At 38.1% G+C, this 27,866-nt stretch overlaps 1 protein-coding gene across 1 annotated transcript; it reads right to left on the bottom strand.

Annotated features, from left to right (window-relative positions):
- Positions 1-197: 197 nt before the first annotated feature.
- Positions 198-27,866, bottom strand: mtpn (myotrophin). Its single transcript, XM_038281368.1, has 4 exons — positions 27,532-27,866; positions 21,476-21,589; positions 19,596-19,679; positions 198-1,472 (listed from the first exon to the last, which is right to left on the bottom strand). Exons 1-4 carry the CDS (start codon positions 27,601-27,603, stop codon positions 1,389-1,391), a joined length of 354 nt encoding a protein of 117 aa, XP_038137296.1. The 5' UTR covers positions 27,604-27,866; the 3' UTR covers positions 198-1,388.

The following is a 27,866-nucleotide window of genomic DNA, read 5'->3' as shown; positions in this document are numbered from 1 at the left end:
CATTTATGTCTCACTTTATAATTTAATTTGTACTTACATTTATTTTATTTTATTTTTGTTGGTAATTAATTGTATGTATTTATTGAGCATTTATTTATTTCTGTATTTATTTTTAAATATGGCAGAGTTGGTCCTCCATACTAATCAGTTTCCTGCTTGGATTAAAATTAGAAATAAAAGATAAAAAAACAAAACAGTTAAAGTAATTTTTTTTATTGGTTTCTCCAGACTTTTGTCACAACAAAGTAAGCGTGATCATCTTAGTTCAGTACATATTTAGCAATCAATTCGAAAGCAACCAAGAGGACAGTAACCATTTCATAGCATAAAAGCAGAGGCAGTTTTGACATGCAGCAAAAAAGGCAGGGCATCTTAGTAAATCCAAGGCAAGGAGAAATATTAACAGCCCCTTGCTCAGGTTTCAACTGTAACCCTTATCTAAACATCATTCTCAGCACCTGGAGCCCATTAGTTCCGGATCGAAGAAAGCTGTTGCAATGAAAAAGTATTTTTTTCTTTTTATTTGACATCTCACTCATCGTGGAGAAGAAACGAACATCTCTGAAATGTAATTTTCTATGTGCCGTTAGCCATTTTTCTAAATGATTTAGTAACAGGTTTCAAAACTGCAACATTCAAGTCTTTCTAGTAACCCAGCATGGTGATTGGTCAAAAAAACAACAAATCTCACTCCATTATGAAAAACTCATTAAATGCCATTTGATATGAGAGAAATAGACCTAAACAAGAAAAAATTATGAGCTCATATCCATAACTGATTTTTAAAAAGGTTCAAAATGATACAGTTTGGTCAATCGAAAAGAACGAGGCGACACGTTGCGTTTCTTTTTGTACTTAATGAAACATTACAACCTTGCATTTTAATCCAACCTATTTATCACAGTGCAGTTACTGTTCATGAGTTCAAACACTGGCCACAAGTACTACAACTGTGGAAAAATGAACACACTATTGATCTGTTACTGGTTACAGGAGACAGCAGAATTTCAGATGCACGTGTAAGTGCTAACCTTAAAAAATTTAATTACTAGTCTGAACAGTGTTATATGATCCAGGTTTAACAAAACTCCCGCAGGATTTGCTACCTGAGGGAGATTATTAGATGTTTTCCTGCTAACAGAGGCCAAAAGAAGAGAAAATACTATCCCAAACATTTGGGGGAAGAGAGAGAGAAAAAAAAAAAATAAGGTTAAGGAAAATCACCAGACAGACAAAAATGAACCTTCAGCAAACAGACCAAAGCAGTGTTAAGACAGAGGTTGATTGGAATAAATGGGGCGAGTCCATCTTCTGTCAGGGGACCACTGCATCCATCTGTAAGCCTGTTCATCCACCTGTCCAGCCACCTCCCGTATGCTGGGGTCTCACTAGAACAGGTTCTTAATCACGTCAGCTGAAGAAGCATCACGGGGAGCTGTGCCATCGGGTGCTTTCTGGTTTTTGTCAGCTCCCTGTGGAGGTGAAGGGACATGAATATTAACACTGCTTAATAGGTGCACTGAGTCCGACTCACATCTGGTCAGGGGTTATTTGTGACGCTCTGCATCCAAACATTGAACATAAAAAGTATTCTAATAAGATGAGGGAACAAAACAGCAGATTCCACAGAGAAAACACACATAAGGTCATTGCATACAAAATAGAAAATGGGGACATTAATGCCATTCATTTAATATATAACTTTGGATTTACTATAATCCACAGGTTTAAGACATGAATGCAGCCATGATATATTAATTCACTAATATTGATAACAGGGTTCCTACAGCATAAGGCAAGTTAAATTCAAGACTTTTTAAGACTTTTTAGTGCCACTTGAAATAAAAATTTAAGACCAAATTCACAAGAAAAACCTTCTTGCGACAACTTAACCCAAAGGTTTATTTTAACATAAACCACTGCACTAATGTTTCAAATTTTGGAAAGCTAAAAACACACAAATGACAGATATATTTTAATATTTAACTGAATTCACAAACTTTGTTTTAGCAGGGAACAAAACAAATCAGTTTTAAAGCCACAACATAACCAGTGCTAAGTCTTTTTTGCAGCTATTTTTCTTTGTATGGTTTTCTTAGTATGTTTGATTTGGCGATAAGTGGAGGCGTTGCAGAGACAAGGGTGGAACTAAACTGCGAAATACCGGCTGTTTCTCTGTAACTCCATTTTGACGTTTTGTGTTTCGTGCTTCGCATGTGTGACTCCACTGCCTTAATTCCCATCGTTCTGAGCTTGAATCGCTTCTTGCACAAAATCCACTGAGACTCATGTATGTTCCCTGGTTTTAGCCATGGAGAAAACTCTTGGTTGGAGCCAATTTTCGTTACATTTACAATTGCTCATATTTTACAGACAAAAAGTAAATGGTGCATCTCCCAAATGTCCCGGCCGCAACAACGCTTTTATTGGTTCTATCGGGACGAAACCAATAATGGCGAGCCGTTATTTTTTTAAATAAAAAAAAAGGGTAAATTTTAATGTTTTATTTAGATTACAAAATAAATCATAATAAAAATAATCCCATTTATGATGTTTTAAAAATTAAGACATTTTAATACCAATTAAGAATTCAATGCCTTTTAAGACTTTTTAAGGACCTGCGGGAACCCTGATCCAAACATTGAACATAAAAAGTATTCTAATAAGATGAGGGAACGAAACAGCAGATTCCACAGAGAAAACACACATAAGGTCATTGCATAAAAAATAGAAAATGGGGACATTAATGCCATTCATTTAATATAAAACTTTGGATTTACTAAAATCCACAGGTTTAAGACATGAATGCACCCATAATATATTAATTCACTAATATTGATTAAATGTTGAAAGAAAAAAAAAAAGCCTTTTACTGACAACAAGTTTGAGAGATAGAAGAGCTTGTTTGAACAAGTTTGGGTGTTTTGGTAACAAACTAAGGCTTGGGAACAGTCAAAGTGTTTGACTTGAGTTCAGGGACATCACGTTTGGAACTGTTTAATGGACCAAAACAGAACGACCAAAAAACCTGCACCTCTTGTAGTAAGGTGGACAAAGTGAGTTAGCCTCTTTGTTCTTTATTGCTTACAACACAAACATTACTAGTTATAAATGACATTGCCACCACCATGCTTGTCAACTGTGAGGGTCAGTGGTTTCCTGGTTTTTCCTGTTTATTTCATCTGATAGGGACAGTTTAGCTCAAAGAAAAATCTACAAGTTTACATTTAAGCAAACCTGTTAAAAATTAAATTATGTCCTTTACTATTATTTTTAAAACTTTCCTTTTTGATAAAGCTTATAGTTAGAGTGGCTCAGGTTATCCTGAGCTATCTCTATAGTTATGCTGCTATAGGCTTAGACTGCTGGAGGACATAGGGACCCCCATTTCATCATTCTGCTTCATTCTATCTCTATTCTCCTATTCTGCAGAATCTGTTAGTTCAATCTCTAACGTTCTGCTCTCTCTGCTTTAGAGTAGCTTTGCCTTGCCTGTTCGGCTGTGATGCCACCCTGGAGAGAAACATCAGTTGTGCTGCTTCCATCAACACCCTTGTTTATAGAGGCTGGAGATCGGCCTGTTTTCCAGTGTAGTCCTGTTTCTCTGACCGTGACTGGCTGGATGTGCTCTCTTCATCCTCTGGCATGGGAGCTGGCTCGGAGCTCGTCTGCCTGGCTGTGTGTTTCTTGGACGGGCCGCCTTTTACAGTTGCTTTTTGTGTCTCTGCTTCCGTCTCCTTGAACCCCAGTTGGCCTCAGCAGATGGCCGCTCACACTGGTTCTGCTGGAGGTTTCCTTCTGTTAAAAGGGAGTTTTTCCTCTCCACTGTCGCTACAAGCATGCTTAGTGTGAGGGATTGCATTTGAGTCAATGAGTCGATGCAATCAACTGGTTTTCCTTAGATAGAAAACTTTGAATCAATTTGACTGTATGATCTGGTTAAAGTGCCTTGAGATGACATGTGTTGTGAATTTGGCGCTATATAAATAAACTGAATTTAATTATTGAGGTTACAGAAACTAGATGACATTTATATCCAATCTGTTTACAGACTGGATTGTGCAGATTAGATTTAACCTTTCAGTTAAAGAAATAGAAGAATCTCCTTTTTTCTGGTGAAATTTGAAGGCATTTTTTGGCAGATAAATAGAAAGAAAAGCTATAGAGTCATTAAGCGGCAGGTGACGGCATGCTCTGAATGCGAGACATGCAGGACGATGGCACTCGGGGCAACATAGCCCGGCCACACTTGTCAGAGTTGCTTTCTTTAAATCGGTGCAAACGGCCCAAGGCATTTATAGACAGGGTCCCTGGGTATTTTACAATGGCAACACAAACAAGCCTTCACTTTCATTCTCACTCAATCACTAAGAACCTCCTTGTCAGTCCATCTTAATTCAAACAACACACGCAAAACACAGTGAGATGCTGAGGTCCAAATCTATTTAAGCCCAGAGCAATAAGAGAATCAATGTGAAAGCAGAGTGGGGACACTATTTTTTGGATTACAGAGAAACAAACACGTCCATAGAATTACAGATAGAGAACGAGACGGCAGAATTCACTTATAATGACAAATGATGTAATGGGAGAGATCCCACTGTTTGAGCTGCTTCTTAATGCAGGAGCTTACAGATTCAAGGCAAACAGAACGTATTGTTGCGTGGAGGAGCAGGGCATCAAAAAACAATGGGACCCGGTTCAAGTATCCGGCAGCGGGTGAGGCGCTGTCGTGCAAATTCCATGTTTCAGGGGTAACAGAGCGTATCCAGAGTTGCAGAGATTTGGCAGGGCTGCAAACTCTGTCAGATCTACATCTCTAATTGGTGAGGGAATGAAAGAGTAGAAGGGACTTTTGTCAATTCGCAACATGGATTACATTTCCAAGAACCATGCATCTGTCAGCCCTCATGTCAGGTTAAAGCGCCGTCTCACAGTATTTGAAGTAAGACAACTTTAAACATCCTTTTAATTTCTTTCTGGGATGTTTTCATTGAAAGTCACGCAGCACTGATCAATTTGGGAGGATTTCATATGAATACAGACTATGAAATTCCAATGTCCTTTGACCAACAACTTTTTTTTAGCATTTCAGTAAACATTTTGCATTTAAGATAAAATTATTTTCTTGTCAATCGGTTCTATCCAGAACTGCTCGAGTGGAAAACTAGTTTCACTTGGTTTCATTTCACAAAAAGTCGACTTTAAAGTATCTTTTAATATCCGATTAATCAAAATATAATTAATGGATTTGCAAAATAATAGTTAGTTGTTTCCTTTTTATATACATATATATATATATATATATATATATAGATTATTTTCATTTTAAATAAGTAAATATTGGCTGTAACATGATTTTATTAAATTATAAAAAACCCTCAGAAATCTTGAGTACTCTCACCACAGCTGTGGACAAAATATTTTCCAAAAGAGAAAAGCACTCCATTCGTTTTAATTATTTTTTTCCCCTCAGGGAAGTTAGTCAGCCAAAATCTCAGAATGCATTAAAATAAGCAGTGCCCTGAAATTCACCACATTTCGTACGTATGTGTTGGATTTTTTTAAGCTGACTGGTCAAAGAATGCACAAAAGGCAAAAATATTAAACTTTTTGCCAATTCTCAAAGTTTAAAGTCACACTTTGAGGGCAAGCCAGCTAAAGCAGGCATCATGTATGGAAGCAGTCTGAACAATTTCAATGAAATCGCCCAAGGGACACATACTTCCTAAAACAGCATTCCTTTAAAAAAGTAGACTTGCAGACGGGCCAAATCCATGCCCTTTAAAAAGCTCTCCATGTCTGGAAGCCTAAACCAGGCGGCCTTCACCAAAATCCATGCTGACAACCTCAGAGGTTTCTGGACAAAAATCCTTCAGACTGATTGAAAAGCTACAAGGTTGTGGGAGAAATCCCATAAGCTATATTTTTATAGAGAAAAAAAATACATCTTAAAAGAAAAATGAAAACTTCCATTTAATATGGGGGCTACTAAAATGCACCCGAATCAAAAAAAAAAAGAAAAAAAAAAAAAAAAAAAGAGTTCAATGAACCAAGATATGCTGGATGTACAGAGTCAGAAAGCTCAGATTGGAAGTGACTTATTTTCCAACAAACTACACTTTAACACAGCTAACCACACAAGAACTCTAAAAGGAAAGAATGAAAAAAAAATATTACTTTTGAAAGTCCCACCCTTTTATGGAAGAAAAATGGAGAGTGGAGAAATTTATTCTTCAAGTCTAAGACAGCCTGAACAGTTTTTGTCAGATGCAGATGACTCCCTGTGAAGTATAGATATATCTTCATGTTGTGACTGCTGCAAATGATGCCACCATGTCTTCATTTTTATTTTTTTACAGATTTAAGTCCTACTTGTTCTGAATAAAGAACTATCGGCAGCGCTCGGCCAATTTTTAAGTGAATGGCCACGATTGTGAACAGCACTGATTTTGAGCGCAGATCGGTGCATTGTGGAATTTTTCCCTTAGTGGATGCGTATCTTTCTCCTACGTTTGCTCCCGCTTCGTTTTAGTCAGAGTGCACAAAACGGGAACAAATCATCCGGACAACTGGAAAGCTACTCTAAACAATGCTCCTCATTGATCTGATAGATCATAGGTCACAGATTAGCAGACCGTGGTCCAGATCTGGACTCACCTGCTGGCTAATCGGGATTTATAAATGCCTGCGTGTTGTCCGACGGCAGTGTCTAATGTCACTTGCGCCCATTCTCCAGTTTGTACGGTAAAGCTCTCCAGTCAGTCTGGGTTGCTGCTGCTGCTACTTTTAGACACAGCAGGCCAACCTGTGGCAAGCCGGGCGATGGGAAAGAAAGAGAAGACGATGAGAAAAAGAGAGCAGAGAAGGTGTAGACTGCTGGAAGAACTGCGGTGAACTGGTGAAAGAAAAGTGAAATGGCGTGCTCAAAGATGATCCTGCACATTTAGAGGATGTTTGGCTCAACCTGCTGCTGTGAAGCAGGATTCTCCACCATGAACAGAATCAAAAATAAATATGGATCCAGGCTCAAAATTAGTACCTTGATATGTACTCATTCCTGAGGCTAAAGCCCACTGCTCTCATTAAGCCAGAAAAAAGAAAGAAAATAATGGTCAGTTCAGGTGTTTTATAAAATATGTGAACAAGCAAATTGTCAGTACGTTTCACTCTAGAGAGCTTCATATTCCTGTTCTACTCATTTGGCTTCTGGATAGACAAGTCCAAGTAGCACCATCTCACTGCGGAGTTGAGTCCGACGTGGTTTTTAGATGTGCAGTGTGAGCAGGTAGATCGTACCAAAGCGTCGGGTCACACAGTAGCTACGTTTACATGCGCAAAATTTCCCCGATCCGATCCTTGGTTGATCGGAAATTCAAAATCTCCGTTTACATGGACACTAAATGAAATGATCCGATCATGACGTGTGTATACATGTACCAAGCGTTGGATCAGATTAAATCTTTTAAGCATGCGCAGAATTTCCTGCCAAACTTGGCAGTTCTGTCTGCGTCTGGTTTTTGGGAGGCCTGACAAACGATGCGCTCGGAGCGAGCGGAAAGAAAAAAGGAGAGAGGAGGGAAAAAGCGCTTGGCAGCGAAATGTCCGAGAGAAAATGTAGAGAATGAGCGATTGAACCGGCGTGGGAGAGCGAGTGGGCTGTGGAGAGAGAAAAGAGGAAGAGGAGGAGGATAAATTCCTGCTTCCTGCAGCTTTAAATAAACTTGAGTGTATAAGTCGGCGTTACTAGACTCCTCCCGCCATGTTGTTCACAACAAGAGCGAGAGCGACCGGTGGTTTCCTGTTGTTGACAAGGCGGAAAAACGCCACGCTGACGTCGCACACATGCGCAGTGAAGATTATTTTACTCTTAAGATCCGAATGGGTGTTTACATGGACGCCAATCGGAATGGCGATCGGCAAAAACCACCTCTCTTTCGGAATTAAATTTAGATCCGATCGGACCGAATCGGATTAGAATCTTCAGTCTGACATGTTTACATGAAACATTTTTGATCTGATCAGGCCTTCAATCCGATTAGTTGTGTCCATGTAAACGTAGCTAGTGTGAGAAAATACATCGTGAGCTGTGAAGTTTTAAACCCTGCAGATTCATCGTAAAGTCTGAGCTGTAGCTGTGTGCAACGATTGAACTACTTTTTGTATGGTTGGAATGCCAACATCTTAATATTGTTTGTGAAGCATCATAAAAATGCACTGAAGGGCAGAGAAACTAGAACACATGACATAGGATACCCAACTGTCTGAATCTGTTTTGTCTTTCATTTTAACAGATGAACGCCTTGTCAGTAAAAAAAAACAAAAAAGCAGAGTAAAGAGAAGCTCAGGTAACAGTGAATGCAAAGATAAGAGACTCTAAGAAAAGGTTTTGCTTGAGCTCCTTGTCCTGATTAGCAAAGTACTTATCTGCATCTTTCAAGTTACGTAAAAAAAACCTCATAGAATTTAAATAAACACTTTTTACAACTGACTATGCTTTCAAAAAGTTTAATTTAAAGTAAACAATTTCACAACCTGGATTCAATTTAAGATGCATTACTTCCTCTAAGTGTCAGAAACAATGCGACTTCAGTCAGAGGCTTCTCCTGTAAGATGGACCTATACAGCAGAACCTTTCTGCTTATGGCCAACAAATTCCTATAACTGAAATTAAATTTTCCTTTGCTATTAGTAAAGTATTATTCGAATTTTAAATGAAACAAAACCATAAACAGGATAATTGCTTCCACTAAAAATTGTTAAAAGTAAGGCCTTCAAATTTTAAGAAGAGCATAACTGTCTTTCTTAAAAATCCTCAGAGGATTGGCTTGTTGTGATTCATCTTACCTGAGACAGGAAGGATTCAGAACAGAAACGAAACTGATCCTTCTCTGATCATGTTCATCTGATATAGGCTGCTTCCTTATCGAAGTTTGAGCAAACACTCGTTGCCTAACGTAAACACCAAGATGAGGTGTTTGTTGTGTCAGTAAATATTTCCATTTGCCGCTCCATATCAGGTACAGGCTAACCAATCTTTCTGTACTCTACTGAGTTGAGTTCAGACTGAAGGGAGGACGAAAAGATAGGACCAAGCCCCATTTCCCAGTAGTTTTCTGCCCGGCTCTGGGGAAGTCATTAGCAGCTGGTTCAAAATGATCCCTAGAAACAGACCTCATTTAGTCGCAAGGCTGTGGCAGTATAGCTACACTTTAGCCCTTTTACCATCAACACTTTCTGCCAGGAAGCTAACAAGCTGGGGAAGTTCTCAACTATATACATTGTAATGTTTTAACTATGGAGGATAAAAAGTGCCACAATTAAATAAATAAACACAGCGATAAACAATTATTTAAATGTGTAATTCATTAAATAAATAAGGAATTAAATATATAAATGTGTCATTAATTTAATAAAATACCTCTTCATTTTATTAAAAAAATATATATAATTATGTCAGTGTGAATTTAATTATTTCATGGTCCTGTGTCGCAGTGCATCGAAACCATTAAAAGAATCTGTCAAACTCACCCATCAAAGTTAGGTGGCGGGGTTAACGCGAATCGAGTCTCTGTAATCGATTTGCTTCGCCTTAATGTGCAGGGTGACCAATCAGGTGTTAGATAACCGCCCCCTAACTTTGATGGGTGATTTATTTAATGAATTACATATTTAAATAATTGTTTATCGCTGTATTTATTTATTTAATTGTGGCACTTTATATTAGTGACATGGTTTTAATTAATGAATTACATATTTATTTAATTCCACATTTAATTCATTATTGAAACATTTATTTATTTAATGCTGTATTTATTTATTTCATTTGGGCACTTTTTATCCTCCATATTTAACTGGTATGCAAGATGGTTTAACAGTTCAGAAAAAAAAAAAAATAAGACCATCTTCCTATTACCACCAGCACCTCCATCCCCAGCGGCAATTCAGCTCAGTCACACACTCCTAACACCACTTATGGTAATGAGCATTTCTCGACTTGAATAACGATCCCTCATGAACACTTCACAGCCCAAACATTATCTGGTCATCAGGAAACCGCCAGTCAAGTGAGACCAAGAATAAGAAAAGACTACCACGGTGTCCGCATCATCACAATCCTGGATTATGGAGGAACACAAAACCCCAGTGGGTCAGTAACCCGACACTCCTGACCTGCCAGAGTGTCCATTAAGTTTTCATTAAGCCTCTATTCAAAGGAATTGAATGGTCTCCTGTGTATACAGGTGCTGGTCATAAAATTAGAATATCATGAAAAAGTAGATTGATTTCAGTAATTCCATTTAAAAAGTGAAACTTGTATATTATATTCATACATTACATACAAACTCATATATTTCAGATGTTTATTTTGTTTAATTTTGATGATTACAAATGACAACAAATGAAAATCTCAAATTCATCATATCAGAAAATTAGAATATTGTGAAAAGGTTCAAAATTGATGGCCCCTGGTGCCACACTCTAATCAGCTAATTAACTCAAACCACCTGCAAAAGCCTTTAAATGGTCTTTCAGTCTAGTTCTATAGGCTACACAATCATGGGGAAGACTGCTGACTTGACAGTTGTCCAAAAGACGACCATCGACACCTTGCACAAGGAGGGCAAGACACAAAAGGTCATCGCTAAAGAGGCTGGCTGTTCACAGAGCTCAGTGTCCAAGCACATTAATAGAGAGGCGAAGGGAAGGAAAAGATGTGGTCGAAAAAAGTGTACAAGCAAGAGAGATAACCGCACCCTGGAGAGGATTGTGAAACAAAACCCATTCAAAAATGTGGGGGAGATTCACAAAGAGTGGACTGCAGCTGGAGTGAGTGCTTCAAGAACCACCACACACAGACGTATGAAAGACATGGGTTTCTGCTGTCGCATTCCTTGTGTCAAGCCACTCTTGAACCACAGACAGCGTCAGAAGCGTCTTGCCTGGGCTAAAGAGAAACAGGACTGGACTGCTGGTGAGTGGTCCAAAGTCATGTTCTCTGATGAAAGTAAATTTTGCATTTCCTTTGGAAATCAAGGTCCCAGAGTCTGGAGGAAAAGAAGAGAGGCACTTCATCCACGTTGCTTGAAGTCCAGTGTAAAGTTTCCACAGTCAGTGATGGTTTGGGGTGCCATGTCATCTGCTGGTGTTGGTCCATTGTGTTTTCTGAGGTCCAGGGTCAACGCAGCCACATACCAGGAAGTTTTAGAGCACTTCATGCTTCCTGCAGCTGACCAACTTTTTGGAGATGCAGATTTCATTTTCCAACAGGACTTTGCACCTGCACACAGTGCCAAAGCTACCAGTACCTGGTTGAAGGACCATGGTATCCCTGTTCTTAATTGGCCAGCAAACTCTCCTGACCTTAACCCCATAGAAAATCTATGGGGTATTGTGAAGAAGAAGATGCAATACACCAGACCCAACAATTCAGAAGAGCTAAAAGCCACTATTAGAGCAACCTGGGCTATCATAACACCTGAGCAGTGCCACAGACTGATCGACTCCATGCCACGCCGCATTGCTGCAGTAATACAGGCCAAAGGAGGCCCAACTAAATACTGAGTGCTGTACATGCTCATACTTTTCATGTTCATACTTTTCAGTTGGCCAACATTTCTATAAATCCTTTGTTTTTATTGGTCTTCAGTAATATTCTAATTTTCTGATATGATGAATTTGAGATTTTCATTTGTTGTCATTTGTAATCATCAAAATTAAACAAAATAAACATCTGAAATATATGAGTTTGTATGTAATGTATGAATATAATATACAAGTTTCACTTTTTAAATGGAATTACTGAAATCAATCTACTTTTTCATGATATTCTAATTTTATGACCAGCACCTGTATGTGTTTACTTATTGGCTAAGAGCTTTAGTCTACAGGTGCTGGTCATAAAATTAGAATATCATGAAAAAGTAGATTGATTTCAGTAATTCCATTTAAAAAGTGAAACTTGTATATTATATTCATACATTACATACAAACTCATATGTTTCAGATGTTTATTTTGTTTAATTTTGATGATTACAAATGACAACAAATGAAAATCTCAAATTCATCATATCAGAAAATTAGAATATTACTGAAGACCAATAAAAACAAAGGATTTATAGAAATGTTGGCCAACTGAAAAGTATGAACATGAAAAGTATGAGCATGTACAGCACTCAGTATTTAGTTGGGCCTCCTTTGGCCTGTATTACTGCAGCAATGCGGCGTGGCATGGAGTCGATCAGTCTGTGGCACTGCTCAGGTGTTATGATAGCCCAGGTTGCTCTAATAGTGGCTTTTAGCTCTTCTGAATTGTTGGGTCTGGTGTATTGCATCTTCTTCTTCACAATACCCCATAGATTTTCTATGGGGTTAAGGTCAGGAGAGTTTGCTGGCCAATTAAGAACAGGGATACCATGGTCCTTCAACCAGGTACTGGTAGCTTTGGCACTGTGTGCAGGTGCCAAGTCCTGTTGGAAAATGAAATCTGCATCTCCAAAAAGTTGGTCAGCTGCAGGAAGCATGAAGTGCTCTAAAACTTCCTGGTATGTGGCTGCGTTGACCCTGGACCTCAGAAAACACAATGGACCAACACCAGCAGATGACATGGCACCCCAAACCATCACTGACTGTGGAAACTTTACACTGGACTTCAAGCAACGTGGATGAAGTGCCTCTCTTCTTTTCCTCCAGACTCTGGGACCTTGATTTCCAAAGGAAATGCAAAATTTACTTTCATCAGAGAACATGACTTTGGACCACTCACCAGCAGTCCAGTCCCGTTTCTCTTTAGCCCAGGCAAGACGCTTCTGACGCTGTCTGTGGTTCAAGAGTGGCTTGACACAAAGAATGCGACAGCAGAAACCCATGTCTTTCATACGTCTGTGTGTGGTGGTTCTTGAAGCACTCACTCCAGCTGCAGTCCACTCTTTGTGAATCTCCCCCACATTTTTGAATGGGTTTTGTTTCACAATCCTCTCCAGGGTGCGGTTATCTCTCTTGCTTGTACACTTTTTTCGACCACATCTTTTCCTTCCCTTCGCCTCTCTATTAATGTGCTTGGACACTGAGCTCTGTGAACAGCCAGGCTCTTTAGCGATGACCTTTTGTGTCTTGCCCTCCTTGTGCAAGGTGTCGATGGTCGTCTTTTGGACAACTGTCAAGTCAGCAGTCTTCCCCATGATTGTGTAGCCTATAGAACTAGACTGAAAGACCATTTAAAGGCTTTTGCAGGTGGTTTGAGTTAATTAGCTGATTAGAGTGTGGCACCAGGGGCCATCAATTTTGAACCTTTTCACAATATTCTAATTTTCTGATATGATGAATTTGAGATTTTCATTTGTTGTCATTTGTAATCATCAAAATTAAACAAAATAAACATCTGAAATATATGAGTTTGTATGTAATGTATGAATATAATATACAAGTTTCACTTTTTAAATGGAATTACTGAAATCAATCTACTTTTTCATGATATTCTAATTTTATGACCAGCACCTGTATAGCCATTTGAAATGCAACACGTATTTCAGTGTATTGGCCTTTGGCAACATCAGCAAATGAAAAAAAAGGAAATCCATACTGTATCAAAAGTAAAGGAGAATCTCAAAAGTTTATAAGTTGTTCGTATTTCACAAGTGTTTGATGTTTTAAGAGCCAACACAAAAAGTTATTGATCAAACCATGGAGAAGTGCAAATATTTATTCAATTCTTTTTTTCGAAAAACCCACAGAAAGATGGAGGAACTAACTAGACATACTAAAACTTTATATCTTCCCAGCCATGAACATAGTTCCTCATAAAAATGATGTGGATGTTCTTCTCAATGTATGAATCTCTGTTTGCCCTTTTATTGGGAGATTTTTATTTAGCTGGCCTGTGCTTGGAAGGTGCATTTCATATTTATGCCCAACATCTTACAGCTGGGCCACCTTTTGAATAAAAAGCACATTTCATAATTTATTACCAACAGCAGCGCACCATAGAGTTGGAGGGCAGGTGTCAACTCCCAAGATGCACTAGAAAATGAACCTTTTTCCCCCCCTGCAAAACCAACTGCTCATAATGCAGTATCCTCAGTGTGATCCTTTATATTAACTGCAGTAGGGTGGCAGTGGTGCTACCGGTGCAACCAGACACAGTGGTTACCAAGCAGCAGTCAATGATTTGGCTCTGGGTCAGTTTATTAATCTCCTGTTGAGGCAGCAGGCAGGTTTTCAAATGGATAAGAGTAGAAGAATTAGCATCTGGTACCTGCAGTGACAGTTTACCCATTAGCTGCACCCTGATGATAATCCTTTTTTTGTGGGATAAGAGATAATTACAGAGAAAACCAAAAGTCCAGCCAAAAGCATTCTCATGTTTCGCCATCTCTACCAGGTTTTTAATTCTAAAGAAAAGCTTATATGAAGTGCAATGGGGAAAAAAAACAAAAACAAAAGCACACCGCAAAATACTAAATGCACATCTTTTTAGTACTAATGAGAATTTCAGCGTTACAAAAATGTTTAATCCCCTAATTGATCACTTGCTGGTTTATATTTACAACATATGAAATTTCACCAGCCGTAATACTTAAAAAAAAACGTTTAAAATAATGTTTTTAAACACTCCTTATTTGCACGCACACGAGAGTAAAGTTCTATGAAAACATGAAGCCCGCACCCTTCGGAATCTGTCGTCAATTCAGACTCACCCTGAGTGCTTGCAGGTATGTGAACCCATGCGCTACCGCCCCGCCAGCAGAAAAGCTGGATTGTCAGGCCAAACCGGCCAATACTCTGCATTTTTTTTTTTCCTTTCTCCTCTTTCTTTTTCTACCCAATAAAAGCAATAAAACCTAGCATCACTGCTGCTGGGGTGGCTAAGAGTAGCGTCTTGGACTTGGACAGATTTATTTTGTATACACGAGTGCATACAAAACGAAATTTCGTTTAAAACAGCTCTAGACAATTTAATTTTGTCTTCCCGGATAAATCTGAACGTTTGCATTCAAAAGTCGTAGGGAAATCATATTTACATGTAAAACCATTCTGGCTTAAACATGTATATAAATGTCTTCTTTATCAGACCATATTTTCCCAAAATTTAGAAAAAAAATCCTGTCTTAAAATCTGAGGTTCTCTTTTTTTATTTATTTTATGCAGGTCAGTTAGTTATACGTCAGCCTGAACACATAAATTCAGCCAATCATATATCAACGGTCATCTGTCAATCAAATTTTTTTGGTCATAGCATTTTGATTCATATGGCACAGCTAATATACGTAACGGTTGAAATAAGAATAATTTACTTTACCACTGAGTTAAGTCCCAGTGTTCCTTCCCATTGGGAACCTACTAGCACTAAGTTGCTAACTGATTAGCAAGAGGATTTCAAGATGCCAGCCACAATCAAACTTGTTTGCAAACCTTCGCTACAACAATCCCACCCTCTTGATAAACGACCAATCACATTCACTTTATTAACTCGTGCACCACTTGGAAGAATTCGGAAATGCAACGGTTGTAACGGCAGTTTCCCTACGACTTTAAGGGGAGATATATATTTCGCTTTCCATTATGTAGAAAAGATTAAAAGAAAAATAGGCGGGGTTGATTATCATAGAAGCAAAAGATGTATGGAGTGTATAGAGCAGGGTTGCTCAAGTCCAGTCCTCAGGAGCTACCATCATGCAACTTTTTGATGCACTCCATTTTTAAACACACCTGAATCAAATGAGTGGGGGATTACCATTCGCCTCGTGAGACCATCCTGATCTTGCGAGCTTGCAAGGTTTCACTCGCAGATCAGTCTGGAGACTCTCTGTTAAAGAAAATTTGGAGCCGTTCACCAAACGAACGTCCAATCAGCGTTGGCTTTGAGGCGGGTTGAGGTGTGACGCAACGAGAAGCGCGACAGTTCAGTCTAAAGAACATGGCGGCTTCAGCCGATGAAACTAGCGTTAGCGTGGCTATCGAGCAAGTTTTATCGGAATTACAGAGTATTTCTTCACTGAAAGAAGAGCAAAACACTGCTCTGGAGGCTTTTCTCAGAGGAAAAGATGTTTTTTTGCCCTTCTCCCGACTGGTTTCGGCAAGGGTAGCCTGGCTTGTGGTTGTGTTTTCGTCGTCGCTCTGTTAGTACATCATATGCTTCGTTGATCTGATTGGTTTATTTGGCCCGTCTATCACCAACATAGGCCAATCAGCTAACCAGTATTTTCGCTCCTTCCGAAAATTACTGCAACGGAAGGTTTCCAGATGGATATGCAGAGCAAATCCATCTGGCGGAGTCAGGTTAGATCACCATGCCTCTGCTGAGCTAAATGAAGGGATTGAGCCTTTAGATTCAGGTGAGTTAGAGAAGCGATGCATCTAAAAGGCAAAGGATGGAAGCTATTGAGAACTTGACTTGAGCACCCCTGGTATAAAGTAATAATATCCATCCAACTGACTGGCTACTGAACTGCTGTTTTTTTCAATGTTGCTCCCTGATTGTACTAAATAGTCAAAACTTTGTTTAGAGAAAGGAAAGAGACTAAAAATAACTGACTGTCAAGAGGAAACTTATCACAATAACACCCTTTTCCCTGCAAGATATCCTATACAAACTTCCTCTTTCTAAAAAACCCTTTGAGAAATGCAACTGAACTGACCACATTCATAAGTGACTAAAAGTGGCGGTGTCTTTGTACACAGTAAAATGACAAAGAGAAAATGTCCTGCTTAGTTATTTACTATTTAATAAGTTTAATTCCATAAAACAGTTAGGGGGAGCCATCCCTTATCAAAGCTGAGAAAAGGCCGTTGTTTATGCACCAACGTCCATCTTTTCATCTGCCCAATATAAACACTAGGGCTACAACAACGAATCGATAATATTGATAAAAATCGACTTTTAAAAGCGTTGGCAACGAATTTAATCATCGATTAGTTGTGTCGCGCGATTAATGCGTCATCCGCCGCCGCCGTCATCCGGGGGAAGAAAAAAAAATATGGCGGAGCGAGTAGCGCCGCAGTTGCAGTGTTGCCAACTCAGCGACTTTTCAGACCCCTCCAGCGACTATTTTTCAAAAAAACGACTAGCGACAAATCTGGCGACTTTTCACGGTGTCACTGGCGGCTTTTGCCTGCCGTGGGGCGCCTCCCCCATCCCAACCCCTTTCTCCCTCTCCCACAGGAATCCCTCTCAGCGCTGCAGTCAGAGCCGCTGGATTTTAGTGAGGAGTTTATCCTCAGCGTCCAGACTGCAAATGAAGCGCGCATGCGCCGGGATTGACGGCGCAAATTGATCACAATGATCACAATGCGCTTTGTAAAGTGAAAAACAACACGTAACATGCAACTTTTGTAAAAACAAATGAACATGGCACGGAACCACCACTGTTATGACGCAGCACCTGAAAAGAAAACACGTTGGAGCCTTCAATGGCAGTGAAGAGAGCTCATCAGCAGGATGAGTAACAAAGTTTGTTTCGTTTTAAAGTGGGGAAACGTAATGTTAGTTTCTCAGGTAGCTCATCTGATGCTTTCCTTACCTTGTTAGTAGGTTACAGTGATAAGGTTGGCTACTTATTTTACTTTTAATTTCATTTGAATTAGCTTAAGCAGCATTTATATTTTCTTTTTAAATAAATTAACTTGCAAATTATGAGGGCAAGGCTTTTAAAGTTTAAATCTTCTGGCGAAGATAAAGAAAAGAAGATCCTGCAATTTATGGAAGTAAAGCAGAATAAAATCCAGCAAGATCAGTAATATGTCAATTAATTATATGCCACATTCCCATGTAAATATCTGTCTTTGGAGGATGTGTTTTTTAGCACCCCTAGTTCTCTCATTTTTATTCCAAATACAATTTACACAGGGTTATTTTTATCTCTATGGTTCAGTATTTTCTCAAGTAGCAACTTTACCTGCTATACTTTCCTTTCTTAAAAGGCAGAACTCTTCTAGTCTAAAAAAACGAATTTGTTGAAATGGGGGGGGGGGGCTATTGTTTGAACCCCTGAGGGGCTTTAAAAACAAAAATGTCTTTTTTGGCGCTTTATGAAACAAAGTACCCTATATTTTGTGGATGTACAGCTACATTTCTCATGTAAGTTTGCGTAGTTTTAACACAAACATTTATTTTTCATATTGCACCAGTACAGTTAATGAGCAACCTGTACTCGTGTGCTTGTTTGTTCTGTGTAAAATGTTTATTTTGGAATAAAGAGGTTAATATAAAAAATATTTTTTGTCCGATTCATCGATTAATCGAAAAAATAATCGGCCGATTCATCGATTTTTAAAACAATCGTTAGTTGCAGCCCTAATAAACACCCACAATACAGAGCAGCCTTTGTTAAGTTTGCTACATCACATCATGCAGTCTTTCAGAATGGGAGAATCTGTCACACAGTATAGCTGAGCTTGTGCAAAAAGTGGAAAATTACCAGATTTTGTGTTTGATAAACCACAGGAAAAACAAAAATACTGTCACATCACACGGCCAACATTTTTAAAGCAGACCATGCTTCGAAATTGGGCATAAATCAAAAATATCTGCGACAAGCTTACTGCAACACACTGCTGCGGGAGGATAACCGTCCCTTTAGTTGTACATGGTGCTGTAAAGCTTCTTCCAATTGCTTTGGTCTAACTTCTACCTTTATTTTGTGGTCAGAGCATGATTTTAGGCACCTACATGCTTTGCAGCAGAGCAGACCAAATGGAAATTAAGACAAAACCAGTCTAGATCTAACAGATTGACAGATTGATTTGTACTTTATACAAACCAGAGAAAAAATAAATTAATTGTTTTTCAAAATAGATCCTTCCCAGATCATGCTTCTTACTTTAAGCCATCCTATCTTTTTGTTAATTTCCTTTACTAGTTTTTAATTTCTTGGACATACCCTACAAAGATAAACAGCAAACAGAACATAAATCTTTCATGGTTGTAAACTAGATAACATGCATTTTAGTAGAGAGTATTATGAGATTAAAATCTGGTTCACTATTATAAACGGGACTTTATATTACTTTATATAAGACAAACCCTTGAAACACTTCAAGAACATGTGAAATCTGGCTCTATTTTCACTTTGACAAAACCCAACAACAACCAAATTAAACAGGAAATGTAAAATTTTTTGTTGAGTCATGTCAAACGGGTAAGAGAACGGCAAAAGCACAAACTCTTTATCAGCTCAGTCGGTAAGAAATGCCAAGTTCTTATTCATGTCATTACTGGCAGCTTTACGCTGAAAAAAACAAAGTAGAAATCTCGGCTCACAATTAAATTTTCAATATGAACATGACAGAGTACCAAGCATGGTTACATCCAAGGTAAATACCCAAGAAAAAACACACTAGGAGAATTTTACATAAAGGTTTGTACAACCATGAATGATAGTACTAGAGGAGAACGGGCAGCATGTGACACAATGCACTTTGGACATTCTAGCACAGACTGCATAGAACTGTGTTAAAGGGCCTTTTGTCCAAGGAGTTACCTCATCAGCACTAACTGGGGAGCATCTGACATCAACAAGTATAGATGACAGAGAGACATCAGGGAATGCACATTTACATATTCGTTCATGAATGCATGCAGAAAATGAGGTACCTACCTTTTCAATCAGGAGCTTAGCAGCACTATAATGATCCTCAAAACAGGCAAGCAATAGTGGAGTGAAGCCATGCTTGTCTAAAGCCTGTGGAGACAGAACAAGGTACAAATCTTCAATAACAGGAGCAGGCAGTAGAGTCTTTAAAAAGTATTTAAACTCTCGGAAATCTTTAGTGACTTTATGACATTAACACTGAAAACTAAAAGATAATGATAAGAAATGTTGTTTCCAATAAGTCTAATGCCAAGTGGAATTTTCTGCCAATAAAATATTACTAGTAACAGAAAGCTGAACTATTTCCCTGAGCACACCACTTCCATGTAGGGCTACAAGTAATGATTATTTTGCAAATTGATTAATCTTTCGATTAGGGCTGGGCGATATAGAAAAAAAGCTTATCGATAAAAAAAAATGCATATTGATCGATAATTATTGAAAAAATTTGAAACCATATTTTATGTGCAGCTCTGCCTGGACAGTTTATGATATTGCTAAATGATTTAATTATAATAAAGAACACAAACACAGACTTCTAATTAAATCTTTATTTAACCAACTTTTTTAACCATAACAGAATTGTTTTAAAGAAAAATAACTTAAGAGTCCTGAGTTATGTTATTAAATACTGACAAAGAATAAACTAAAGTAACCAGAAAAGTGACCAAAAAAAATATAACAAATAAATAAATGGACCACCACCCCCGCCTCTCCTTGCTGCGACAGCTTCATGTGCTCTGTGTTGTGGTTTGAGAGGGCGGCGCTTTGTGACTGCGTGCCTGGGTCCACCATTGTGATTGGTTGGGAGGAAGTAGTGACTAGCATAAACCTACATGCTAGGCTACAATGAGAAGGAAGGAAAACTGCGTTTTTTTATCGAACTTTTATCGACTCTCTTTTTTTCTATTGCGCCACACGTCTATCGATCGATATATATCGTTATTGAATTATCGCCCAGCCCTACTTTCGATTATTTTCCGGATTAATAATCAGATAGCCAGAGATCCAATTATCCAAGATCCAAGCCAAAGATTCTTTAAATAAGACTTTTTTATTAAATAAAGCCAGGTGGAACTAAAACTTCTCCACTTGAGGAGTTTTGCATAGAGCATATTGACAGAGGATTTTTTTTTTCTTATCTTAAATGCAAAATGTTTACATAGTTTTTTTATAATCTGGGTATTATTACTGTGCTCTGTGTGTTGCTCTGTCAGCTAAATGCATGTGTTACAGTCTCTTTTCTCTAGTTAATGATTTATTGATTACTGAATTAGTTAACGATTGTTACAATAAATGATTAATCACGATTAAACCAATTTGTTTCAGCCCTAATTCCATGGTATACAGAGTGGTGGAAGCATCATATTGTGTAGATGTTTTTCAATATTCATATAATAACAAGTCAGGGTATTTTATTTAGTAGGGACTAGAGTTCAGAAACGGGGGATAAAATAAAATACAAAGCGAACAATCAAACAATGGAAATAACTAAAATCTGGGACAGACGACTATATTCTGGTCGGATAGCGGCCCTAAATAGAAACCAGGAGCTTTAATAAAATGATAAAAAGCTTTTTCATCTACAGTTAAAGTCTGGATCAAAATATAGGTCAGAATCTGTGGTGACACTTTATAACTGATGTTCATTAACTAGCTTTAGCTAGGGCACTAGCCGATGAATGAAAAAAATAAAACAGACCACCTGATTTTGTATAAACCAACAAACAGTAGCAGAGAAAGTGTACAATTCTGCAATGTTGAGTAGGAACACTGAGTGGTAAGGGAAGCAGAAGAGAGCAGTTATACTCTGTGTTTATGGCAACACTAGACAGTAGGCAAATGAATGCAAACATATTGTGAACTATTGTGATGGCATCTCTTACGTTGATATCTGCTCCCTTACTAAGAAGGTAATCGATCAATTCCGATTGGCCAAAGTCTGCAGCAACATGAATAGGCTTCCCTCCACTTTCAAGGGTCCGATTTACATCTTCAGCCTGAAAAAGAGGAAAGCATGTTGTTTGGACGAGATATTGAAACTCAGGCAAACTGTAAACATTCAGCAAAGTAGAAAGGGCTTATTGTGCCTGATGAAAATTTTAAGTATTGACACTTTATGCAAGTAAAATACTGGCATCATGTCCTTTTGTTTACCTACTTTGCTGTAGTTATAATAACAGCCTGTTAAACTTTGCTTTTGACACAAAACCGAGAAACACCTTGGCCTGCTTCCTCATTTCTTTAGCCTACAAACCACACACACATACACATACCAAGCAGCTGAGCTTCCGGTAACACCACCAATGAAATGTGACATCCTTCATAAAAAAACATGTTTATCTGATTTTCTACACAAAAATAAAGGCAAGAGATGCCAAAGTATTAACAAAGAGATATGATCCCTGTGAATTAATATACGTAGGCAGACAGAGAAGTTATCCCCCTAGACAGCAGTTTGATATTAGGAAACCTTAGGAGGGTGGGCCAGTGTTATCTTAGCAAACTGGTTTAAAACTCAATAAAATATCAAATGCAATTTTATTGAGATCCGGATGAATGCTAAAGTAACTATATATGTTAATTAAATAAAATGCATCTCATTTTTGAGGGCTTTCCAAGTATGTGTTAGGGTTTTAACTTCCCTTCTTTGCTCTGTAATTACATGGCAAACATATCCACTTTTATGAAACAGAAATTATAGTTTCGCTACATGATTCACACAGATCCTTATCTAATTCTATCTCAGATGAGGCATTTTGATTTCAGATAGTAGAAAAGGACATCAGTGTGCTAGATAATCTGAACATCAGCTCTGCTGAATACCTGCAAAGCAAAGGTTTTACTATTGCTGAATTGAAAGGAACGTTACAGCATATTACTCCCAAAACCTTAAATGTAATGTCCCGCTGATTCAGAATCATATAATAATCCCCACAGCACCACTGTCACCCACTCACCTACAAACTACACTGAAGGTCAACTTTGACGTAATGAACATGATTCCTCATTTTGGAGCTTAGCAGGGACGGATAATGAATCTCAGCCTCATTTAAAAGTTTTTAATTGTTACCATCAATGGCTAAGGCTCTGGAAACTGATTAAATGGAAGAAGGATTATATTATATTATATATTTATATTCAGACTTGCAAAGAAAACTACTTAATGTTTGAAACTTCATGACTGCAACTTAATTTTGCTCCAAATTAAAAGCTGTAATTATACATTTAAACTGATCATCTGTTTTTTAAATGAAGAATCAGCAATATCTAAAGTCCTTCAGAATATCACATGTCCAAGAATGTTCTGCCACCCCAAAGGTTTTTTAAAGAATAATGGAAGGGATAAAAACCATTACATGATCTAAAGGTATTCTTACTTTTAGCATAAAGACACCATGTTCAGGCTTTCATTTGGCAAAGCAGATTTTAAGTTTGTATGGACCGGCCTGCAAATTCAAATTTTGACTGATGGCAATTTTTATCCTAAGAACTATAAGACAAAAAAAACTTTATCGGGTTCTTTGATCACTATAGCAGTTTTGAGTACAACAAAAAGGTAATTAAAGAATTAAAATAACAATCCAATCTATGGATCAAAGCATGTCCCTGACTTTTATTGGACAAAGTTAAATATAAAGAAACCGATAACAATTTACTGTTTGTCAAACTGATAAACGATCAGAACATTTCAAAGACCCAGCAGCTTATTTTTGGTAGAGCTCTATTTTAGCACATTTAACTTCCCTTTATGTGTAAAGAAGAACTTAATTTTTTTACAGTCGTAAAAATTTTCCCGAGTGGTGCACGATTTTACATGGGTGAATAAAGTGAATGTGATTGGTCGTTTATCAAGAGGGTGGGGTTGTTGTGACGGAAGGTTCACAAGCAAGTTCGGTGGCGGCCAGTTTCTCTGAAGCACCTTGCTAACCTGTTAGCAACTTAATGCTAGTAGGTTCCCAATGGGAAGGAACACCATAGACAGCAGAACCATGCAAGAGGAAGAGAGTTTTGTGTCAAAGGTCGTGGATGAGTCTCCCCCGTCATCCATTTTTTATTTAGAGGAGGAAAGCGGGGACGAAGATGTTGTGGACGAGGACGCCATGGCGGCAGAAGCTTGGTTTGGTGTAGAAGGCTTCCAGCCGTACATGTTTGAGCCCTTGCCTCGCAATGCTGCTAGTTCTGTTAGCTCTACGCCTGCTGAAGACACAGACGTCCATCCCCGTGAACACTGGAAAAGGAAATTATTCTTATTTCTAGAGTTGTCAAAAGTATTGACACTCAAAAAAGTATCGACACTGAAACGTATCTGGATAATACTCGTTTTTAAAAGTATCAATACAGTGCCACCACCAGTGGCACCTAAGCAGTCATTCATCTAAAGTGCAGAATAGAGGACAATTCACTTTCAGAACACTGTGTGATTGAATAATTCTGTGCACTTTTCAGTTTCAGACTTTTTTTTGGTAAGAGGTGCAGCTGCTGAGAATAATTTTTGTTTCTTAACCGATTTGGCTAGTGTCATTGTTATGCGTGCAAAGCATAGACAAGGAAGGAACACTTGATTTTAATTTTATAAGTTTTTTTATCAAGCTTGCTTAATATTGTGCACAGCATACAACCTTTATTGTATTTTATTTATTAATGAAAATATTTCTCTAGAATTTGTTTTTATGCTTGTGGTATTGAAAACGGTATTGAGTATCGAATATTTTCCTTAGTATCGGTATCGAGTTGAAAAGTTTAGTATGGTGACAACCCTACTTATTTCTAATTTCAACCGTTGCCTATGTTTGCTGTGACATATGAATCAAGATGCTATGACCTTAAAACACCTTCACATGGGAAAACAGGAAAATAAACAAATTTTTCAAAGTGAATATAAAGTCCTAGATTTCCAAAACATTAAAATTGGTTATGTAGTCCATTTCATTAATTGAGTGAGCAACTGAAATGATAACTTGCTAGGTAGTAGCTTCATGTCATGGTTTCAATAGTGTGGGTGGACGAGGAGGTTGTAAAACCCATTATTTTCTTTTAAAGGTAAATGACCTTTCAGGTCGTGAAACCATTGTGGTATGTATACCTTTTGTGGCAACACTTAAAGGCATGTTTTGCAGAAAAACATGTTTTGTTCTATGGGGCCTAAACCATTTCATAGAGAAATATTCAAAAATTGGTGCTTTTTTTTGCATAAAAACCCAAATCTTGTTTATCAAGATGCTATGACCGAAAAAAAAATTTGACTGACAGATGACCGTTGATATATGATTGGTCAAATTTAGGTGTACGAGCTGACGTATAACTAACTGGCCCTACGACTTTAACAAATGTCTTCATCAATACCTTGACAAGCAAATATGAGACTCTTCTTCTGGACTCTAGAATGCAACCAAATTGGTTGCACACGCCATTTTAAGGGGGTAATGGAGGCCTAGTGGTTAGGGCTGGGAATCCTGAGGTTATGAGTTTGAGCCCCACTACCAAAGACAGCCACTCTGGGTCTTTGAGCAAGACCCTTAACCCTACACTGCTCCCTAGGCACTGCACTGCTCCCCAAAGGGATGGGTTAAATACAGAGGTAAATTTCTCCAATGTGGAATAAATAAAGTTAAATTATTAATATTATTTAAATCTGTTGAGCATGACTATTGGTTGCACTTATGCGCCGGTCATTTAACACGTTTATTTTCTTATGCAAAGACAGTTTGAAAAAGTTGTATGTATATCTATAGTATAGTCAAGAATCTGGTTATATTCTGAGTAACTTCCCAAAAAATGTTTGTTTTTGTTTCTTTGTTAGATATGCTCCTGTTTGACTCAGAGCCAACACTGCAAATAAACAACCAACAGTTTTATTTTTTTTTATTACTACATACTACAGAGCTTATGCTGAACTTTATGAGAATAACATGCTGACCCTTGAGCTCAGGATGCAAACCGATCAAACGCTAATAGCAACTGCTAAGAGGGGAAAATAAAGAATGAAGGTCTTAAACTTCATCAGAGTAGGCACTTTAATCCCACACTGTTAACATTTGATCACTGCTGCACTTTAAGGAATGGACATGTAATGAAAGCTGTACAAAATGAAATGATAATAAAAGTTGTCAAAGTCACTTAGCCTAACATCTATTCAAAAGGAAAAGCATTTGCACATTCACTACTTTAAACCTTCCATACCACATCTGGTATCTAAATAAGGAAATAAGCTAACAGTTTTAATTTTTGCAAATCTATAAGAATAGTATGAGGACAATTAGTGCTGTCAAAATTATCGCGTTATTAACGCGTTAACGCGAGGCCATTTTAACGGCGATAATTTTTTTAACGTGAGATTAACGCTATGTGGTTTTATGGTACAATTTTCCAAGTGCATCCCGCTGCAGCCTGCGGGAAGGCGGGGCTATTTTCCCCCAGTCTATGCATTTCTCATAGGCTTCCAGAGCGGAGCTCCTCAAGGAAAAAAGACGCTCATACACTGGGTGGCGCTAGTGCCTTTTCTTTAAGCCCCACCACCAACAAACAAGTTGAGTGTCTGGTAACTAGTAGCAACCTGAAATACGCTGAGAAAACAGATTACTGAGGTGAAATGGAATCTGCTACGGCACTCTTGTCGGTATCGTGTGTGTGTGTGTGTGTGGGTGGGTGTGTCTGTGTGTGGGTGAGTGGGTGTGTGTGTGTTCTCATTTTTGTTAAGAGGCTGAAAAGTAACTTTCTAGAGAGCATAGACTACCTTCATCTAGTGATGTTGGTCTATTGATTTTGATGTATTGATTGAAAATTGTTCATTATTACCTTGGTTAATTAACATCTAATGTTAATTCTACTAAATTTTATAGCAGTAGGGTAAAATGCTTGTCTTTGTTCAAAAGACTGTATTAACTGTAAAGACTGTCTTTTACATCAGCCTGTTTTCAGGGCCTTTTTTTTGGCTACATATTTGTTATTTTTTGCTACATGCCATCTTCTTGCCATATGTTTCTATGGCATAAATCAGTATCTGTGACCTGTTTTCATTTAAAAAAAGAACATTGGCACAAACCTAGCCTGTATGTATTTTTTTGTATGTCATCCAGAGTATTTAAATGATTTTCAATCAGGAAAAAAAATGTGCGATTAAAATGCGATTAATCGCGAGTTAACTCAGGCATTGATGCGATTAATCGCGATTAAAAAATTTAATCGATTGACAGCACTAAGGACAATATATCACCAAGGTACATTTAGATTCCTTCCTGTTAAGCTAAATTTGACATGGTTAAGCCCACCGTCTAAGGCGACAGCTGGGATCCCCGCCCTCCAAATCCAGACACTGCTGGGTTTTTGGCCTGTCTGGTTGGTTAGCCAGCTAGGTTTTAATTACAAACATAAAAGCGCACTTTAAAAACGTGTTCAACCCATTAAAAACACTAGACTAGTTTATAAAACACATGTGCATAAAACAAACATTTAACTCGTTGGTGGTGCAACACTATAAGCACTAGAGTTAGCAGTCGGTGCTATTGTTGGCTAGCTTACCAACAGGTTGCCATAGATTAATCATCATGCACGCTGAGTAAACTTAGAATTAACAAAACCAAACCCCCATAACTATTGATTAACAATAAATTACTGCTGTCCAACTGTAACAAACACAACATATACATTTTAAGTTTTTCGATACAGCAATTTCTATCGACGACTTATGTGGATGCTAAGACTTCTGCTTTAGCAGGAAGTTTAACTGTTAGCACCAATTAAATAATTTTAAGCTGCTGTAAAATTTTAGCTACGCGTAGAAGTTCCCATTGGCCGGTTTTGCAATAAATTATACATGTAATATCCTTAACGCTGGTAGCTAACCGGCTAGCATGAAAGGCTACAAAACCTATTTTTCCTCTTACTTTCGGCTAAAGCTAACACTTGTCGGAAAATAACAAAGTTAAAACAGCATTCCTACCGTTACCAGCTTGGCTTTAACCTCGTCCAAATCTCCGGTTTTTAAAGCCCACATTAGCTCTTTATCTGCCATGATCTTGCGTGTAGCACCTTCCTTGTAATGCAGTAAAAAGTTAGCTCGCTAACAGTGGACTAACACTCTTCTAATGGCCGCTAGGAGCAACACCCAAGATATAGAAGGCTGTCAAATGTGCAGCGCTGCAACGTTTTGTCAAATACAATGAAGCGGTCGATGACTAAAAAGCAAAGATTGCTCCAACAGAAGTTCTGAAAGACAAAAGTGGCAAAAGGGGATCCGCCTTTCTCGGCACATCAGAAATATTTCCAAACTGTAAC

The sequence above is a fragment of the Cyprinodon tularosa genome, unplaced genomic scaffold, assembly GCF_016077235.1.
Source record: "Cyprinodon tularosa strain WSP-4 unplaced genomic scaffold, ASM1607723v1 ctg17, whole genome shotgun sequence".
NCBI classification, from domain to species: Eukaryota; Metazoa; Chordata; class Actinopteri; order Cyprinodontiformes; family Cyprinodontidae; genus Cyprinodon; species Cyprinodon tularosa.
The sequence above is the reverse complement of the archived record's forward strand: the minus strand, read 5'-3'. Positions and strand labels throughout refer to the sequence as shown.

Coding starts and splice junctions, on each gene's coding strand:
- mtpn (XM_038281368.1), bottom strand. CDS start 27,603: ATGGCAGATAAAGAGCTAATGTGGGCTTTAAAAACCGGAGATTTGGAC. Junction 19,680..21,475: donor GTAAGGGAGCAGATATCAAC/GTAAGAGATGCC, acceptor CTGTCTCCACAG/GCTTTAGACAAGCATGGCTT. Junction 1,473..19,595: donor CTAAGCTCCTGATTGAAAAG/GTAGGTACCTCA, acceptor TCACCTCCACAG/GGAGCTGACAAAAACCAGAA.